This window comes from Anser brachyrhynchus, assembly GCF_964034855.1.
Source record: "Anser brachyrhynchus genome assembly, chromosome: 11".
NCBI lineage: Eukaryota > Metazoa > Chordata > Aves > Anseriformes > Anatidae > Anser > Anser brachyrhynchus.
The window spans coordinates 19,338,958-19,359,315 of record NC_137706.1 but is presented as its reverse complement, the minus strand read 5'-3'; the positions used below and the strand labels follow the sequence as shown (position 1 = coordinate 19,359,315).

The 20,358-nt window shown below is 48.9% G+C and overlaps 1 protein-coding gene and 1 long non-coding RNA gene across 21 annotated transcripts in view; one reads left to right on the top strand and one right to left on the bottom strand.

The window, feature by feature from the left end:
• The window catches only part of LOC308201089, a 57,018-nt gene that overhangs the window by 13,595 nt on the left and 23,065 nt on the right, over positions 1–20,358 (top strand). For 15 of the 20 annotated variants that reach the window (XR_013956028.1, XR_013956029.1, XR_013956030.1 and 12 more), the window contains 3 exons: positions 11,117–11,291; positions 12,191–12,355; positions 19,397–19,488. This is a non-coding gene — a long non-coding RNA (uncharacterized lncRNA). Of the gene's footprint in view, positions 1–1,494; positions 1,636–6,661; positions 8,933–9,202; positions 9,399–10,187; positions 10,302–11,116; positions 11,321–12,190; positions 12,356–19,396; positions 19,489–20,358 lie in introns of those variants that run through there. The other 5 variants (XR_013956045.1, XR_013956034.1, XR_013956046.1 and 2 more) reach the window with 5 other exon arrangements.
• PLEKHO2 (pleckstrin homology domain containing O2) overlaps positions 1,925–20,358 on the bottom strand; it is a 28,738-nt gene continuing 10,304 nt past the window's right edge. The window contains exons 3-6 of the mRNA XM_080607826.1: positions 18,762–18,878; positions 11,676–11,780; positions 9,098–9,196; positions 1,925–6,655 (exon numbers count right to left, since the gene is read on the bottom strand). Of these exons, the coding sequence (XP_080463952.1) occupies positions 5,426–6,655; positions 9,098–9,196; positions 11,676–11,780; positions 18,762–18,878 (1,551 nt within the window). The 3' untranslated portion in view covers positions 1,925–5,425. The remainder of the gene's footprint in view (positions 6,656–9,097; positions 9,197–11,675; positions 11,781–18,761; positions 18,879–20,358) is intronic.

The following is a 20,358-nucleotide window of genomic DNA, read 5'->3' as shown; positions in this document are numbered from 1 at the left end:
TTCTGCCAGTGTCCTGCAGAAACCATATGGCTGCACAGGATCGCAGGCACTGGCTCCATCCGCCGTTCCGCGCAGAAGAGGGAAGACAGCACCGCCCTCGCTGCATATCTGCTCTTAAGAAATGCTCCTGATGGAGGTCCTCCTGCAGATCCCATTCCAGAATATCCCCACCCTGTGCCTGGAAGACCTTTCTTAACGCTTCAATCTTCTTTGCTGCAAATTAAGCCAATTTATTTTTTCCTTTACGCAGTGGATGTGATACGCTGCAGACAACCATCTCTCCCGTAACAGCTTCTTACAAACGGGGTTTGTAATATTCCACTGAAGTTTTCTTTTTTTATCTATAGCTGTGAGCACCGGTGCTTTATAATAAATATGCACTAAGGAAGGATTGCTTCAGCGCCCTCAGACACAGTTTTACCAACTCTGAACTGGGCAGCCCAGTAGGTCAGGGAGAGGGGACCAGCACTGAGCAGCAGCAGGTGCAAGGGTCAGCCCCCCTTGCTCTCCGAGGGGACATTTGTCGGGCTGATTTGTCGCTGATGCTGCAAAGAGGCGAGGAGTGGATGGAAAACACATTGCTTAAAGTTCCTCACACTGCCCCAGACAGCAGGGTTGCTGCCGAGAAAGAAATCGTTAATGCTTTGTAACATCACATCGGCTGTTTTCGCAGGAATATTGTGGGTTGCAGAGCCATGAGGTAAGGCACTAGAAGAACACAGTGACTAAGTTTCCTGGAACAAATTAAGCACTGGCTTTCCGAAGTATGTGAACTTGCATAGCATAACAAAACAGGGATCTCTGTTCTCTAAACACGGTGGATATGTTCTGTGCTGGCAGATTTTCTAACTCTTAAACTGGAAGGGGAAATCTTGGAGAGCTTTGCTGTTGATGATTCATGTTTAAGATAAAACACACATTTTTTAATAGCAAGAATAATAAGTCACCGCTGTAGACTAGCCAATGCTGTAGTAAATCCTTTGGCACCCTGGGACTGGAAGAGCTCTTTCTGCTCTTTCTCAGTTGCAAATTATTGAGCTCTGCAGGATCACTGGATGAAACCTAGGACCCTCATTCTCTATTTTGGATTATGAAATAACACAGTCTCTTCTAATGAGTAAACTATGACCGTGCATTGAATTAAACGCAGTCACGCAAATGTTTCACATGCCAGTCCTATGTATGTTTTCGTTTTCGTGGGCTTTTTAATCATGTTTCATGGGCTTTACTTAGTGCTAGACACTGCCCTTCCTTACCAACATCAACTTCAGGCCAAAATGTGATGTGTTGTCTGCTTTCTCAGAAGAGGAGAAATTGCCTTTTTCTGTAGTATATCTGTAGAAATCAAGCTAGTCTTTTGGAAATTCCCTTGGGGAACTGACCCCTTCCCGGCAGTGGCTTTCAGAGTTTACCAAGCACATTTACCCAGATGAAGCTGAGCTTGTGCAATAGGATGGCATGCACACTTGCATTCTTTTCCCTGCTTCCTTGTAGCTTCTGAACCCAGTCTCCACCCAGTTTCACAGAAGGGAAGCACTCGCTACGATACCAGTTCCTGTCTTCCTGTAGCTCACTGGCATCCGTGCAGCGGAACGAAGCTCTGCTGCTGCTCACCACCGCAGGGATGACCGCTGGGTGAGTTTCGCACTTGCTACACGCCAGAATCCACGTGAAGGCGTTCAGGATGGCCCCGAGAGCTCTTCTGGAGCCTGCACTCGGCTGGGTGCAGCAGCACCAGCTGTGTGCCACCCGCAAGCCCCGGTGCTGCTTCTCCTTCCTCCGGGCTTGTGGTTAGCACAGCAGCTAGCTCGGCCCAGCCTGACCACAGCCCGTGCAACGCGCCCTCCTCCGCAGCAAAGCCCCCACGTGCCAGTCCTCCTGGCTCATCTTTGCCCCTGTTTAGGACAAATGGCTCTTAAACAGCTGATATTTAAAAGGGGGTTTATTGCCAAATCTCAAAGCTCGTTACAAGCAGGAGACAAAGTGCTGCCTTTCCACTGGCTGCAGCAGCTGCTTTTCAGATAGTCATCCACATTTGCTTGCTTGCAAGCTCACTTCCTTCCTGTCACAAATGTAACCTGGTGGCACAGCCTGAAACACAGACTCACACCCCAGCGCTCCGTGCCCACAGGGTTCCCGGGCACAAGAAAGCAGCCTTAGTGCAGCCAGAAATCAGATGGTTAAGGGGAGAAACAAAAAAAAGTGCGTGGTGGCAGGATGTACGCTGAAGCTGGGAGGTGCTGTAGGAGGTCGGAGCAAAGGCTTATCAGACCAGGATCCCATCTCTGACTGTGACCAGCACTGCCATTTGCAGGGGAGCAACCAGAAGCACTCCAGAAGGCAGCTACAGGGTAGCCCACCCTCCTGCCTTAGGCAGAGCCCAGCTTATGACCAGAATGAGAAGAACAAGTGGGAGAACTGCGGAAGCAACGTGATCCATTGTTTTCTGGAAAGTCCCGGTGAATCAGGCTTACGGTTGGGCTAGACATTTTAGGATGAAACTGCTAACCTTGCTAGAAAAAATATTTTAAAAGTCTCCAATGGACTGTTTTCAGCAGTAGAGTTACCGGGTGCTATGGAGATTCCACTTAAGTTATACCTATTTACAAGAAATAATACAAACCTACTAAGTTCTGTTAGTACAGCAAAAACTGTCATTAGCTGTAGCTTGTAAAATGATTTAATGTGCTCATTTCCTAACAAATAGGGTTGCTTTTTTTTTTTTTCTGTTAAGATTCCTACTGATGGGTATTCAGTAAAATGTCAGACATTTATTCATTAGAATATCCAGTATTATATAAAAATATACAGTAAATATAAGCACATCCTGTAGGTTTGGCTGTAACAGATAGGGATGTCTCGCTATCTTCATCAGCGCTTTGCCAGACGGTATCCACAGAACACACTGCCACAAGAAACACCCGTGAGAGCAGAAGCATTTGTATATGCATTAGGGGACTGACCCTCCCGTAAGTTATCTCCATTCTCATGAGTTTTCGGTTCCAGGCTTTGATTTGCCCGTCCTGGAGGTCAGGACTGGCTTCCACTTTGGATATGAACCTGCACCCGGAGTTTGCCCTGGTTCATGTGTCTTCCTGTTAGTGTGAACTTCTTCTCCCCATCTGGTTTCTCTCTTCTTACAGACCTGCATCCTGCAAATGCCTGCCTGCTCTCTGAAGCTGATGTCCCTCGACTTCCAGTGCGCACCAGGTTCTGACAGCTCACATTCATACCACACAGTGTTCGGTAAACAAAAGTGCACATGCAGAAAAATACATTTAGATAGCAGATAGGCACAGAGTATTGTCTATATGATTAGCCCTTGTCCTAAAAACATCTGAAAGGCAAGTAAGACCCGCGGTTCACATTCAGTCTACAGCAGCAAATTACACAGATCCAGAGTTTGCTCCAGGCTGTGTGCCTGGCAGTGGGCTTAGGACATAGGAATCTTTTTGTCTCAAAGCAAAGCTTTTGTGGCACCTGGGCCCTGAGTGTCTGGCTGTGTAGAACCTCCCACGTGAGAGAATAAGAAGTGATTTTCCATGCATTGTCTACAGCTGTCTTGAGAGGGGGACAGACCACCCTGGCTGCTTTAATCAGAATCAAAAGATATGGAAGCACCAGCTCTAGTCACTCACTACCTATTTTGATGGCTCTGGGTGGTGAAAACCAGGGTATTTGGAAGCCCAAAGACAACATTTCTCTGCTCAGATCTGAAGAGCACATGGGCTAGCCTAAGAAGAGGTGCAGATGAAGCTTTACTGGGCTGCTGCAAAGGGAGGTGTTTGCAGCCCACTGCAGCCTTGTGGAACCTGGGGAATTATACAAAGAATAACAGAAGAAAAGTGCTGACAATGAGAGAAAAAAGATAAGGTAGCATGTCACTCCTTAAAACCAGTCTGGAAAGATCATCCTTTTCTGTGCTTCCAGAGTCTGGTTTAAGCAAAGGAGAAGCCCTTCAGGATGTCATACGATTCTCCTGAGAGCAAAAACTGTAGGGAACAGGAGAGGGAACTTAGCTCAGGTACAGCACTGTACAGCAGCGGTGCAAAGACATGATTTTATCACAACTTTAATCACTAGAAACCATGGGAATTGTGTTTGCTTTCAGCAGGTGGGTGGGGGAGCTGTGGGAATTGTGCCAGAGCCTCCTGCAATGCTTTCCTCAGCCCCTTACGTAGCAATGCACTTTTATTTTCATATACTTAAGCCACAGGGACCAGCCCCAAAGTTGTGCGCGCAAAATGCCTTTCCCTCCGTACTCCAATTACAGATGTCTGTGCCAAACCGTGGCTCTCAGGCTAGCCAGGACGCAGCAGGTAGAAACCTGCTAAATAGGACGAGGGTCTCATCCAGACCAGCTGCCTGAGATGCACGCTCCTATCAGTTAGCATCCCACAACAGAGAGCCAACAGCTAAGGGAATGTACATCAGTAACAAATGAGCTTCTTAAGGACAGGCTCTCCCGCGAAGCCCCTGGGCATCTCCTGGACACAAGCTGTCCAAGCATCTGGCTAATTGTTCCCAATTACAAAGCAGGGATTCAGAGTTATCAGGTAGGTATGGTCCTTAAAAATAAGCACGTGGTGCTGCTGCAACACGCTCCTTCAAAGGCCAAGTGTAACCTGCTCTGTATCTTTGCCTCAGTTTCCCTGGTAATGAAACAGGAACAATTAATACGTGCCTGGCAATGATGCATTGAAACTTGCATTCATTTACACAGTGCTTAGCCCGCGTAAAGCATTGCCTGGCTGGACTCAGAAGAGTGCCTAGATCTGAGGACACTCCTCGTAGCCAAGAGCTGGCCAGTTTTGCTTGCCTCTGCGTGCGGTCACTAACTGTGGATGTGGTTTTACAAGCATCCTTGGAGAAGCTTAAGCCATTTATCCTTACATTCCTAGATGTCACTGGGCCAGGTGCTCCAGGAAACCTTGCCAGCAAGTGTATAAACAAAGTAAAATATTCTCTGACTGCATTTATCTTTAAACGATTGAAGTGGGAAAACCGGATAGGTGCCAGTGTAATCTGGTATCTGCTTGTAAATACAGACAGACGGGGGCTTTTGCTAGAGAAACCATTCTGCTCCTTTCAAAATTCTGGCTCGGTTTGATTACCAGAAATTTTTAAGGCCTGATCCATTGATTTGAAAGTACTTTGGACCAAGTCCCTAAAGAGCATTCACATTTTTGAAGCTGTTCAATGTCCTGTAACCTTCTGCTGTGATGAGAGGATTAGAACCGGACTGGTACGTACAGCATGAAGAAAGAGAGGAAGAGGCTGTAACTGAAAGCTCAATTCTGTCCCATAAACATGGTGCATGCACAGCAAAACACCACCTTTTGAACACTGGCCTAGCAATGGTACAAATCATAAATGGCAAATGTTTAGCTTTGATTTTGAAAACCAAGTCTCTCTGAAGAGTGCGTCAGGGAGCACTTCTCCTATAAAGAGTCACTAGATCCTTTTGCTTTTCTTTCTGTTTCTGTGCTGCTTCTTTTTTCAGTTCTCCAAGACCTTTAATTTCTTGCAAGACTTGCGTAGCTTGCCGAAGTTGTTCTACCGCCTCGTTGAGTAATGTCTCTGCCATCACTGGGGGTCCGTTCCCCTCCTGGACCTGTTCCAGCCCTCCACGTAAAACCTTCTGCAGAAGTTTTTCTGCCTTTTCCCTTTCGCTAGCAACTTTCTCCTCCATTTTAGCTAAGCAGTGATGGGAATCCTTGGGGAAACCTTGACCTGGAGGTGCTCTCTGGGTATTTTTGGAATCTGACAGCAAGTCTCCCAGAGACGAACTGCGAAGTTTGAGGCCTGAAGTGTTTTCTACAGAGGTTTTCTTCTCAGTAGTTGCTTTTACACTCTCCTGGCCTGTTTCTGAAGCTAAGGAACTCGGTCTCTGTTCTGCTGAACTTTGCTGTTCCTTCTCAGCCAAGGTTCTCCCGTTTTCTTCTTTAGTTTCAGCTGATGGGGATGTGGACTCTGCTACTTCACTGGCTTCAACGCCGTTCACTGGGGGCTTGGAGCTGCCAGACCCCAGATCTTCCAACCCCCCAGCTTCCAGGTCGCCGTGGCTGGAGTTCATAGTGGCTATCATTTTTTCTGACAGAATCTTAGGAGGAGGAACAGGAGGCTTTGTGACATCTGCAGCAGCAGTCTCAGCAAGGCTGTCTTTGCTACTGTCTCCTGATGATTTCAAGTCTTCTGTGTTTTCAAGTTCAGAGACTGGTTGGTCCCAAGCCACTTTTAGCTTGTCTGGCACATTCTTAGGAAGAGGAATTGGAGGTTTTGATGTGCCCTTGCTGCTGAGCTCAGCAAGTTTCTCTCTGTTCTCCTCACCTGGCGCATTGGATTCTTCCACATTCTCCTCTCTGCTTACAGAGTCCTCTTCCTTGGCATTCACATCGTCCTTCGATGCTAAGCCTTCCTTAAGCTTCTTATCTGGAGGCAGAGGCGTTTTATGTTCCTGGTCAGAAACGCTGTTCTCTGCATCCTGGTTTTCTTTTGTGCCCGTGGGTTTTGTAGGCGGCATAGGTGGCTTTGGAGTTTCTTTCTGAGGTGGCAAATTGTCACTTTCGCTGATAGTGGAGTCAAAGTTGGGTGGTCCATTGTCTACTATATCCAGATCTAGTCTCAGAATACCATCTGACGTAGACTTGGCAGCCTGAAACATGAGAGAACATTTTCAATTTCTATTCCATCAATCCTTTAACTTCAAGGAATTGCTATGGATACAGCGGTACAAACACTTGCGGCATAAAACTTAAGCTGTAAGGGGAAGGCAGGGGATTACTGTTTCACACATCCACCCCCTATTTATACTTACATCTGTTGAGGAGAATCTGACTGATTACAGAAACAGTGCTCTCAAGAGCAGCTGCTTCTATAGCTCAAGAGCAATCTACGGAGCTTGTGCTTCTTCCGTGCAGCACCACCCCGAGCCACCGTCTAACAGCAGTTGCATTCATCTAATAAGCGAAAGCCAGTGAGATCTGCTACGCCAAAATTTAACGAGCTGTGATAATCGTGAGTCCCAAACACTTCACCCGACAAAGGAGGAAGCAGGGTCAGATCACGTACGCTGCAGCAAATCTCGAATGCATCAAATGGAGCACCCCCGGCCCTCTGCACAGCCCCGCTTTTCCTCCAGACCAGCACGTTCTGTGAATGTCATGAGCGTTTTTGCTGCTGAGTTATTTTCCGCCTGATAGCGCAGCGACTTGCACAAGAATAACAAAGCCAATAGCCACAAGCAGTCAAGAATTAGGACCGAAGCACAGAAATATTTTTTTTTACTACTTCCTTTGAGCAGACCATCTCAAAACGTGCTCCACCGTAACCGTAACTTCTCTGTTTTCCTCTTGGTGCTCCGCTCTCAGCTCTGCACAACCTGAATTCCTCATCCTGGGGTAGCTGGATCCCTCTACCCTTTTCATTTACAGCGTGCTTCCCCAAAGCCCTCCTGCTTTCAGGACTGTCCTATTTCCGCTTAAACATGTAAAACAAATCGATCTTTGGATGGTCAGCATACGCTGAGACCACTTGAGCAGGGATGCTATTGTAAGACCGTTGCCTTCTGCTTGCTCCCTTCAGCCTGATTTCACCGCTGCCTCGCTGGGGCCAAGCCTCAACTGATCAGACCTTCAAACCACAGGCTGCGTGCAAATCTCTCGAGCAGGGGGGGATATCCTAAAAAGGGTGGACGCGGTAAACGCGCTACAGGGCGTGAGCTCAGCACCCCGGAGGGAGAAATGCGATGGCAGTTCCTGTGTGAGGGGGCCCAGCGCCGCACAAAGGTGCAGCTGCAGCTCAGGCCAGACTCCTGCAGTGCGGAGAGTTTAGGTAAAGTTTCTCTTGCCTTTCCAGCCCCTAAGACAGACAGAGGCAAGCTGCATCCTGGCTGCTTGGCCCTGACCCCTCCTTACCTGGCCTGCTTTGACACTGAAAAAAAATCATCCCATTTCCTTCACAGCGCTGCAGCCAGCAACTGTGATACTCATCTTTCTGCAGGCTCTATCCTCCCCCTTTCCCCTCATTCCTGCTCTTGAATTTGCAAGCCAGTTTCCCCCAGATTTGGCTGAAAGTGAGAGCTCTTGCAGATATCTGAATGAAGTATCTCATGAAAATAGTGAGCTGGCTTCCTGCTTTACTGAACCCATTGTAGGCATCACAGAATCTGCGCATCGAGGCTTCTGCAGCTTCTGTCAGGTTTTGTTCTGTTGTTTTCTGGAGGGATAGATGGGCACCTATGATTCACTCCTATGCATTTCTCTAGAAGAGACACTCTCCCTCCATTTCTATGCAAAGTTACAACTCCTGGGGCACCTCATCTTCTGCAGTAGGGACAGCTGAGTGCTGCGCAGACACATAAGTCAGAGTCTGGGAAGTGTGAAGTAAGGTTTGATTTAAAAACCTTCGTTGCTTTAGATTAATGGTCTCCTAACGTATCAATCTGTCCATGGAAGCTTATTCGTAAATCACAGGAATCCTGCATTAATAAGAACTTCTCCCATAGAAATGAACTGCAGGTTTATTCTGTGGTGTTCTTTCTTTCCTTCTTTTTTTAAGTGACAGATCCAGAAAATCAGTTACGAGTAGACAGGCCAGTCTATAAAGCTGCCTGGGAGAATAATGTATTCTGTTTCAGATCTAAGGAAGGGTTTGTAAACCCGAAAGCTTGTCTACTTTTTCCAGTTAGTTTAATAAAAAATACTGCTTCTCTCCACAGACCATGCAGTTCTTGTACCGTCAGACCATTGTGGCTACAAAATCTTCACTTCTTAGAAAATAAATATAGGAGCTTCGGTCTCTTCTGATTAAAGTGAAACTGTAATGGCTCTCACCAGACAGCGCAGCGGCTCATGAGTTATGGAAAGCTAAATATATCGTAACGTGTTGCAGCAGCTACAGATCTATGGGAACCTGGAGGTTTGCTAAAGAGGTGCTGGCGCCGTCTTTCCCAGAGGAAGCTGTTTCCCTTGTGAGCTTTCTCTGGGCTGTTCGCACCTGGGTTTTCCCTGGGGGTTTGCTGGTAGCTGGACGGAGCAGCCTGCTGTACTGCTGATCCCAGCTGGGAGACGGCCCAGCCCCCAGGCAGGGCACCTACCTCCTTTAGGTGGCTTCTCGTGGGTGGCCGGCGACCTTGGGTCATTTTCACTCTGTCCCGAGTTACGTGGTCCAAGGAAAGGCTCTCGTCTACTTTCACCTTTAAAAGGGGGAACGGGAGGGAAAGAGAGAAGAAAAGAGGTATTAATTTCTTATGATCCATCTATAAAGGTGTCGTTGGCACACAGGAAGGGACGCAGCATGGGGATCCAGGATGATTTTTGAATATTTCACCGTTACAATCTTAGCCTCAGACCTTCGTTTGCCTGCAAAGCCCCGCACGTACGTGATGGACATTTAAGGTACCAACCCCCTGTAAAACTGCGTTTATCTAAAAGGCGCTCCAGATCAAAGCATCCAACCTCCAGGTCTGGAATCGCTAACCCTCCCTCTGCCAAAAGGGCAGGACAGAGAAGGACACAAGCGGGCTTTGTTGTCCCCACCCCAGCCTGGGCTTGGAACAGCTCCTGCGTGTGGCAGAGCACAGCACCCAAATTGCTGCTGCCGTCTCAGAGGTGAAAGCCCATTAATAACTGTGACCTGACGGTGAACTGTATCAGCAGTTCTTCGTAATAGCCCTTCCCTTGTACGGCTCTAATGACTGCAGGAAGCTGAATAGAAGGTGTGAGCAGTGACCTGGATTAATTGCAACTGTAGCTGAATTAACAAATTCATTTCCTGGCATCAGAGTAGAAATCACACATGGGCAGCGAGGTATCACAAAGTGGTTGAGGTTGCGGGGTACCTCTGGAGGCCATCAGCAGGGCCACCTAGAGCAGGTTGCCCAGGACCACGTCCAGATGGCTTCTGGAGATCTCCGAGGAGATCTCCAAGGATGGAGACTCCACAACCTCTCTGGGCAGCCCAGGCTGGGAGGACCCAACCCCGTCGCAGGTATTTCTCGGAGTCTGCCACCCTCCCACGCTGCCTGGGGCCGGGGACAGGCATCCCATGGGCAGCAGAGCCTCTAAAGCCAGCCCAGGCACTCTGAGGTTGTCCTCAGCGTGGTGGCAGTGGTGTCAGCGCTGGGCTGAGGCGTGGGCAGCCAGGGACGGCTGTCATGCTGTCGTGCAGCTCTCCTCTCTTCGCAGCTCTGCCACGTTCTGCTGGCCACAGCTGAGGGTCGGAGCCAGTGCGGAGGACGGCGAAAGGTCAGCGCGGTTTGCTGCCCTTCGGACCACAAGGCTGTCCGATAGGAAAAGCTGGTGAGGGTGGAAGAAGGATTTAAGAGGAAAAATGGGTCCCAATCCCTGGCTGACACGGCAGGGCGCTTTTACGGCTTTCAGTGGAGAACAGCTAAGCCAAGCCAGCCGAGGGCCTGACCCGTTAGCTTGTGCCTAGCCTGTGCAGCAACACTTCAAATCTGAGGTCTGATCCTAGTTGGAATGAAGGAGCTCCCTGCTGCTCCCAGCTGCCAGCAAAAACCTGACACTGGATGTCATTTACCCAGGCAAAAACGGAGCATGTTCCAGCCTCTCCTCCAGCTTTTGCCTTATAAAAGCAAAGACCAAGCTCTCAGGGTTTAAATTCTCCAGCACCACACCAACAGGGCTCAGCCCTTTACTCAAAACTTTTACTCACTGCTTTGGTTTCCTTTGCTCAACACATCTTGCCGATTTCTTAGTCTCCTAGCTACCCTGCCCTGCTCTTGTGTGATTCCCGTGGTGGTGGTTTTGTGCACTTCCTTTCGGTTACAGAAACAACTGCAGAATTGATACCGCTCTTTCAGTTTGGTTTGGGGCTGATCACACACGAACGGGGAGCTGAGCAAGGTCGGTCAGGCTCCAGGATGTGCGATTTTCATCCTTGCCTCTGCACATCAGGAGGAGAGGAGGACTGGGGCGTGCAGGTGCTGGGGCCAGCTGAGGGGCAGGCAGGAGAGCAGCTGGGCTGAGAAGCCACGGAGTAACTTTCCACTGGACTTCAGACGGCAGGCAGAATAGCTGGTGCACTGAGTCACTGCAGATTTTTCCAGTCTTGAAGACTGGGCTATGTCCTAACCAAACACCTCCATTTCCAGGCTGCTTGGTGCTGAGAATCATGACACTGTGGGGGAGACAAGTCCTTCCTGGCTTGGTGCTGCAGCTGCTTCTGTGCCCCAGTGGCTTCCTCCAGGACAGTGAAACATCAGCGCATTCGCTGAGGGGCTGATCCAAAACCCACTGAAGCCACCAGACCGTCTTCCACTGACTTCGGTGAGCTCTGGTGTCCCATGGGCTTCTCGGTGAGACATTAGCTGTCATCAGTACAGACCGTGCTTCTGGCACACATCTACTCACCCTGCTGCCCCTGCATCTAACCCTGCCAGAAGAGAGGGGAAAGCAGCAAGAGGTAGAAGGGCGCCAACACCTCCCTGCACGTTCTAGCTTCTTGGGCTGAGAACTGAAGGGACTAAAAGCTCCTAGCCTGTGGGGATGCAGCTTGGTGTGCCCTGCATACCAGCTGTGAATGGGCTTTCTCTTTCCTTTGACCATGCCTGGCATTCAGCGTGGGGTCTCGGGCAAGTTCTCTTCCTAGCTCAAAAAGCAGTGAATGAGAACTGACACAGAAATACTGAGGTTGAAAACTGTTTCTCTTACCTCATCAAATACTTTGTTTTTGCCTCTATTGATCCCTTCATTAAGAGCTTTTATCCACGATTCCTTTTCTTCCGAAGTTGGAGCTTGAAATTTGATATCATGAACCTGCAAGAGTGGAGAGAGAATTTTGCCTAAGCATTACTTGTCAAGAACAGAGAGGCAGCTTTCTGCTCCATGTATATCCCTTCAGTTTTTACATAACATCCAGTTCCAACCTGTGTTTAAACTACAGATTCCTTTGTGCTTTGGCAAGTATTTCGCTTCACAGCTCCCACGAACAGAATTTTGTTACGCTGAACGGTTTGTTGCTCTAGTTTTATTTTCGCCACTAATAAATAAAGAAATAAGAAAGTGAGAGTTTTTTACTTCTGCAGAATGCGTGGAGCAGGTCTCATGGCAGCATAAAGTTTGTACGGGGAATGGTCAAACCGTGGGTAGTGAATCAGACTGAAAGTCCAAGTTGTTCTGCGGCGGTTCCAATGCTATAAAGTGCTTTATCCCCAACTTCCCCACAGGCTGCGAGAAGAGAGCGGTAGGAAACCTGCATGCTGCGGGCTCTGCCCGCTTCCCTGTTCCTGCAGCTCTGCAGAACAGAAGCGATACAGGGATCCAGGGCCCTGACTTCAGCTGCACTGACACTGCTTCAGCTGCGTGGGGACGGGATGCAGCACGAGGGCGGCGTAAGTGAACGAATTCACTGTACCTTTTTCTGTTTGCAAATGAAAAAATAAAGCAGCGGACACCGCAGACATAAAATTTCTGGGGTTTGAACGGCTGTCCTAAGAATAAAAAAAGATTAAGGCCATTATGGTTATAATTGTATGGTTATTCCCCATTCAGCCAGGTCTGTCCTTCCTCCAGCGTTATCCCAGGATGTGCTCAGTGTTTTGAATCTCTTATTGACCACGGCAGAAACAATAGGTAGGGTGCTATTTATTTTTTTTGTTGTGTTCTGAGCTCCTTATAGGTATTGCGTAGCTTTGCCCCAGAGTACACTTCAGGTGAGAGAAACGCCGTCTTCATGTTACAAGTGGCAGACTGGCTTGGATCCAAATAGCCCCTTTGTGTGACTTCATCTGCAGTGTGCAGGCCCACAGGTAGGCTCTTGTGCTAAAGAACATCGCGCGAGTTGCAAAATCAAGCACTCAAAACTTGGACAATCCCAAAGCCGCCTAGGCAGCCTTAACTCAGCCTTGCTGCGCAAGTTCCTCGTATCACCGGCCCTAACGGCGGGCGGTGCTCTTACTGAGCTGTGCCACAGCGTGTTTTATGGGTCAATATGTCTTACGGATTGCGCTCTGCTCAAGCCCTGCCCTGAAGACACAATTACTGAGTCCGTTGATGATCTCTTCTTTGCTGCTTCTCACTACAATGTCTGTGGGCTTCACAAATAACCCTTCAGAGCAGTTATCCGCCTTTCGCAGATGAGGAGGTGAGCTACAGAGAGGCTCATCCAAAACCCATACTAGGAAGGTCTCGTTTGGATATTTTTTTCAGGTATTTGACATGCTACAGCTATCCAACATCTTTGCATTGCCTTCAAGAGCAATGCCTCAGCCTTTTTGTAAATGAGGCCCCACATTCGGAAATCGCAAGAGGGTCAGAACCTCCGGACTATATAAAATGAGGGAGACAAAGCTAAGGGTGTCTGACAGTTGAATGCTCTTAGCAGCTTCCTGTTTTGTTTACGGTACAACAAAGTGGAAACTGTTTTGGGTCTCAGCAGCTCCTGAAATCTTACACACCTATGCTCTAGACATCCTTATTGGGACGCTCTCCTGACCAACACAGCACCGTCAGAAATTCTGCAGAGCTAAAGCCTGATCTCCTTACGTCCAGCCCTGCTATTCTGCTAGAAACCTGCTGCCCTTCCTTTCTGTACTTATTGCTCACTTCAGTGCCACAGTTTTCCACCTGCACATCACAACGACAAGGTGCAACACCCTCCCAAACAGCATGGCCAGCAGGGAGTTAAGCAGCAATTTTGGGGAAGTGTACTTGTTTGATCAGTTTGCACATAAGGTGATTGGGGCCACATGTCTTCCTAAGAGCCCAGAGGAGGGGTTAGGGCCTGCACCACAGCGCTCTGGAAAAAGAGCTCTTTGTCTAGGGCACAGGAGGATCATGCTAACCAGGGAACCTAAGGGAAGGCAAGGCTCCAAAACACAGTGACAGCCAGGTTTTGTTTTAGCCCAAGCAGGCCTGGTTTTGTGTGTGCTTAAAAAGTTTTTTGTTTGGAAACGATTTTGCCCCAAAGCTTTGTGATTACAAAAGCTTATGAGAAAGCTCTACTTGTGAGCAGCTGAGCTGTCACACTGCCTGGCAAAGACCTGGCAGCCCACACTGGGGTTTAGAAAGCTTCGTACATGTTGTTCAAGGGAAGGATTCCTGCCTCACTTCAAGGTTCCTATTCTAATGCCACTTTCTGTGCCTCGTTCTCGTCCCCGGACAAAAGCTGCTGGCCTCCCAGAGCTGGGACTGTGACTAAGTGCTGGTGTCAGCTCGCGGCTGCGCGGCGGGGCAGAGCGAGGGCTCTGGGGGATTGCTTGTCAGCAATGAGAAGCTGAGGTCTCCCTCCAGCATGCACCTTTTAGTGCTGACCGACTGCCGCGGCCACCTAACGCAGACCCAGCGATAGCGTGGGGAGGGGGATGCACGGGAAGATGCTCCCAAGGCAGCAGAAATCTGGGTGCACCCAGTTACCCTTCTTCAAGAACGTTTTTCTCCTTTTTAGCCCAATATCCACCCATACCAAGGAAAAGTCAGGTTGCTGGGGCTCCGAGGCTGGCACTCGTGATGCTGCCAGACAGAGCCTTATTGTTCCCTTGCAGTCCCTTGCGTGTCTGCATCCCTCTGTGGCTCGTGTCCTCCACCGCAGGCTCAGGGGAGGAGGCTAACCCACAGGGGGGTGGAAGCTCGCTTTAAAGCCAAGAAGACACAGGAACAAGCTGGAGGAGTTGTTCTCAGTTCTGCCTGCCGCTGTGGCTCTGTACACTGGTGTGAGATCCCCAGGTCCTCCGCAGACAAGGAACAAATGAATTTACTTTGTATTTTTACTTATCAGAGTATTGACAGATATCAGAGGATATCCCCCTGCACAGCTCTAGGCAGGGTCTGATCTCCAGCAGCACTTTTAGGTGGAGACTCAGCGACACCAAACCTAAAGCCAGAGGGCAGCCAGCAGGGCAACGCATCTGCTCTCCTGCCTGCTGAAGCCAGCTGAGCCTGAGTCATGACACGAACAACAGCCTGGTGTGCCAGGAAAAGCTGTCACGGCTAACCCTAATGTGAGAGCGACCATTGTGAGCTGCGAATACAGGGTACGCGATTTACTGTAAGTCAGCGTGGAGCACGGCGCAGCCAGTCAGTTCCTGCTGAATCACTGCCTGGATGTCATGCAACAAAAGAGGCTCCCACTCCGGCCACTGCCTGTGACGACAGCGAGCACATCTCCCTGACTGCTCCACCTCTTCTCAGAGACATCAGTCCTGCAGGCAGGGAGACCCTCGTGGCTACGCTCACCCTGCTTTCCAGGGAGCAGAAGTGCTCCCAGGGCCATCCCACTGTACTTTCACTAAGCGAAAAGCTGCAGTTTAAGACATTTACCAATACCAGCTGAGTTTTTCCACTAGTTGTTGCCAGTCTGTCGCAGAGGTGGGTGACAGAAACCCACGATTTCTCAGCCACTTCAGTGCAAAGCTTCAGCTGCCAGCGGGTCGGGGCTAAACTGGACTGGGAACTGCTCCTGACCTGCTGGCTGAGGTGCAGGAACGCGATCCCTTCTGCTGCCTTTTGGCACTGGGTGGTCACCTCCGGCAGATGCCAGAGCACAGCTGGGTCAGTGGCTATCGAGAACGCACCAGAGTCCATCTGCCAGATGTGAGGTCATCTCCCGCCTTCTCCTGCATGAATTTGGGTCCTTGTCAGGTTGGATCATGGAGGGAAAAGCAGAAGCAAAGGGACTGTCAGGAGATTCTTGTGTTTTTTTCTGCAGCTGAACCAAGAGCTGCCTCAACGCTGGGAATAATGCAATATCTCTGCCAAACTCGGACCCCAAAGCACAGGGCAAACGTGCTTCACTGCAATCTCTTGCAGCTTCCAGATCCAGGCCCCTCCAAAGTTGACGAAGGGAAAAATAAGCAGTGGAAATTTCCAGCCCTGAACGCAGGTGCTGAGTTAGTGCCCGGCAGCGTTAGGGAAGGACTTGCGGTAAGCTGCAGCACTTGCTGGTGGACTCTCCCTTCCTACCAGTCTCTTTCTTGCCATTCTTCCCTGTAGCTGAAGGCTTTCAGACCCGCTGAATGCCAGCCTTGTGCCAATCTCTGTAGTCTCCAGGCAGTTTACACCAGGCGTCGTTTACACTGCTCTTTGCATCACGAGTACATTTTAAAGCCTCCAAGCCAAGGTTGCTGCCCTTTCTTACAAGTTCTCTGCTCAGCTCTCCGTCTCCAACCATTTTCATCTAATTGCTGCGGGCGGAATGAAGCATTTGAGATTTCTAAGCAGGATGGGTCTTTTGCTCACTTCCAACTTCCTTTGCTGAAGAATCGAAGCTCAGGGCAGCGCTTTGTTTCAGTTCCACACATGGAGCTGACCAGTGACATGCTCATATTGTCATGGCTTAAGAAAAATTTCATCCTTGTGACTAGGGCAAGCAGAATCTAGGGTACTGCCATCAAAGACCAGTGTTTAGCAAGGCAACCTATTTATTTGGGTGCAACTCTTACTGCAGAGGAGTTTTAACTGATCGATTTACTGAAAGCAGAGCTATACTGGGCACAGGTCCTTCAGACATTGGAGAGGGGTTGAACGGTTTCTCTTTTACTATTTGCTCTTTGCAAGTGTCCTCTGCTCTTCAGAAATGTCACATCAGAGATTTAAACCTGGATTCCCCTACAGCTAAACCAGGGTCCTTGCTTTCAACAGGGAAACTTCTGTCGGTGCACTGAAATACAAATGACTTTTCCTAGTTACTCACTCACTTTCTGCATTCTCTGGCCTTGTGCTCAGGATAGGGGGGCAAAGAAACTGAGCAAGACCTGGAAGGGCTTGGCAAGCCACTTCACAGGATGATTTTAAATTGCAGTGCACACTGCAGATGGCAGCAAGTCTCCCAAAAGGAAAACGTTCGGCAGATATCTATTGCCACAGCTGCAATTTCAAAACAGAAGAAGGCCAGTTGTGTACATTGGCCCTCTAATGGAAGCTTGTTCTAACATCTGCAAAATATGTTGTGTGTCAACACCCGGACCAGATTCCCAGCCAAAGGGAGGGTGGGAGGGAGTAACAAACAGGGAACTTTTCACTTATAAAAGCCCTCCTTTTCACCAGAAGAGCCTTATAAAAAGTGGCCTCTATCTAGGTCTCCATTTAATCACTGGCATGAAAACCAGGGGAGCTGTAAACTTGCCAGCATACCAAAAGGGTGAATTTTCCCTTTCAATGCAGAATTTGGGCATATCTTTCTCCTAGCAAGAAACGAAAGGTTTGAGAACAGGTCTCACACCCTTTGTTGGTTCATTCAGCAGAGCAGAAACACACGCAGCTCCTACACAATTTGCCTAAGTAATATGCTTGCAAATAATAAAAATAATTCCTACTATGCTGCCCATCCCTGAGCACACAGGCTGTTTCTAGCCTCCCTGGGAGTAGGTGTGTACACACAGAGTAGCCAGAAGGATCCCACAGGGGCAGTTGTGGTGGTTCAGACACCCTCCAGAAAACACACCAAGCCGGCCAGGGTTAGGCGCTTTCGATCTAAAATTGACATTATTTGTGATTAATGAAGTTACAAAACAAACACTGAACCCCCAGCCAAACTGGAGACACTCACTGCTCTGTAACCCTGTGCTGAGCAGAAGCTCTCTAGCACGGGTTCTTATTTCCAGGCTACCATAACCTTGGTGCATGTTGCTTCATATCCCTTTTCTCCCGATACAGACTGTGCCTACTTGAAAAACACGCATCATTCACCTTCCCTCTCCGCTCCCGCCCCGCTCCATGTGAGCATTTTGGGACAGGAGGACAGTTCTGATTTGTTGTTTGGAACCAAGTTTAGCACAATGGTGCTCTGAACTCAGCTGGGGCCCGGAGGCACTGTCAGATGAGTAAATGCTAAGTGACGGCAGTGAAAGAATAAGCAGCAATGACAACAACGACTAAACAATCTCCATTTATTTAAACAAAATGGAGATGAGGGAATGCATGTCAGTTGATATTTTTGGCCGTTCATATTCTTATGGAAATTAGGATGTTTCGTGTCCCCTCACAACCTCTCGGATCTGGAGATTTAATAAGATCTTTTAAGCCAACAAAATCACATTGGAATTAGAATGTAAGTCAAAGTGAGTTATCTGAGAGCAACAACAGAAACATCCCAGCCCAAAAAGATGCTGACATGCAGTACGCAGGAATGCAGAAAAACCTCCAAAGTATGTGTGGTGATGATGGACATACACAGTAAGGGCAAGCTCATCCCTGCAGACAGGCAGAGCTCGGGTGGATGTGTAACTTCTTTGTGGCACCAGCCTGCTTATTTGGTCCCGGATATAACCACATGCTGCGCAGGAACCTAAGGTTGTAGTTTCATTACATTTGCAGAATAAATCTTTTCTTCCAGGAGCTGTTTGGCTGCAAGTAACGTTGCACTGGAGTTGCTCACATGAGCATCTCCCAGTTCAGGAACTGTCGCAGGACATGGATCGGGATCGCTGATTTCACTGGAACTTCAGCAGAGCTACAGCACACACAGCTGGGACAGGGACACTTCCTCGCCCAGAGCACGTGGGTTATTCTCCACTGCTCAGGCAGTATTGGAAGAAAGAAAGTGATAAGGCCAAAAAATATCAAGAGGAAAATGTTCTCGTAAATTGAGTAGCAGGAAGACTGATTCACCGACACAGTAAGAAAGTCTACAAGACAATAGTGTTCCTCTTTGCATATTGTATTCTCAGCTACAGGTCATTTCTCCCAGCTGCCAAAGAGCAGCTTTGAAACCTCAGAGCCTTTCGTCTGCTCTGGGCACAGCTGCCTGGGGACTCATTTTGGAGTTAGCAGAATTGAGGGTGATGAGAAAGGCAATCCTACCTTCTTACCCGGTGAGCGGATTAAAATGAAACGGTTTTTCTTTTTTAGTAGTGCACGCACTTCCTGGCACTTGTCATAACTCTCCAGTTCCACTGTTTCTATGCATTTCTGTTCATCCTGCAGAGAGGGAATGAAACATTATTATAAATAGGAGGCATTGAAATCAATCATACACCGTCAACTCTGCATGTCTTCCCGTTGCATCTGTCTAAAAGCTCTTCTGCCTTAAAAATAAATCTGCATGCAGACAGCAAGCCCCCATAAATCGGGCTGGTATCCCACCAAGAAAACACCCAGGTCTCTAAGCTACAGGCTGATTTGTGGCTAGTGGTCCACAGCAGCTGAGCAAATAACACATTGTGGACAGGAACACCAGGCTCTGCCATCTCTGGTGGCCTCATCCAAGGATCTGCAGACAGAAGCAAGGTGGGAAGGACTCTGCCCCAGCTACAGGCTGTGAATGCCGTGTCAGTCCTGCTGCGGGGGTTTTTGCTGCTCTTTCCAATGAATAGCACACTGCACTTTTATAAAGCTTCCTGGCACGATCTCAGAGCACCCCCAAAGTCCCACTTGGCCTGGCTAAATCACCTCCCCCCTGCGATGAATGAAGTCGATGTTATTCTGCTTCTTCACAGGGCAGAAGATGGCACAGGCATCGCAGCACCGCCCGAGCCCCACAGGAAGCCCGTGGCAGAGCTGAGCTGAGATCTGAGCTCCTGCGAGCAAGGTCAGTGGCAGCCACATGCGACTGGGACACGCTCCTCTCACAGCCATGCTCTGAGCTGTCAAAATGCTGAGGACTGGAAATACAGTCCTGTACAGCCAGCACAACTGTCGGGGCCAGTGTCTCGGTGGGGAATATTTATCTCTGGTGTATCTCCACCGACGACTGCAGGCCACGAACTTGGCTCCTTTCACCCACTAACATAACTAAAATTCCAACTCGTGGTGCGTGGCTCAGCTCAGCTGCAGAGCACCAGCCCTAATAGGAATTGCAGCGTAACGCCGGGCAGATAATACAATATTCTCCGTGTCTCAGACATGAACAGCCCCAAACTCCCTTTGCTACATATTACACAAATAAGCAGTGAGAATCGCGGAGCAGTTCTTGCCAGTGAAGTGCTGCAGTCAGCACGCCTCATGAACCTCTCTATTACCATCCTAAATTAAAACCTCCGGCCATGACCATCCCCAGCTCGGAGGCCGCTCCCAGGGCAGCGGCTCGTACCCGTACGAGTTTGTATTTAGCAATTCCTGTAGCAGCGAGGGGGTGTGGGGTGAGGAAATGTGTCGTAGCCAGGAAGTTACTGCGTGGCTGGAGGCAGGGAATGGAGAGTTCAGAGGGAAGTGGGCTGTGGGGAATTTCCTTCACTTACCACTTGACATTTAAGTCACTGTGCAGAGCTTGGGCTGCGTTCAGTTTTTTTAACCCTCCTATTTGGAGATGGGGGCCCAGCAGAGCGAATGTGGGTATGCACAGCAAGTTCTGAGCCACGGAGGGATGTCTGGATCTAATTTAGGTTTATTATTTTAATGACATTGCTGTTTATTTCGTTTAACACTGAGTAGGTGAATGTGACCAGAGAACTGGGAAAAG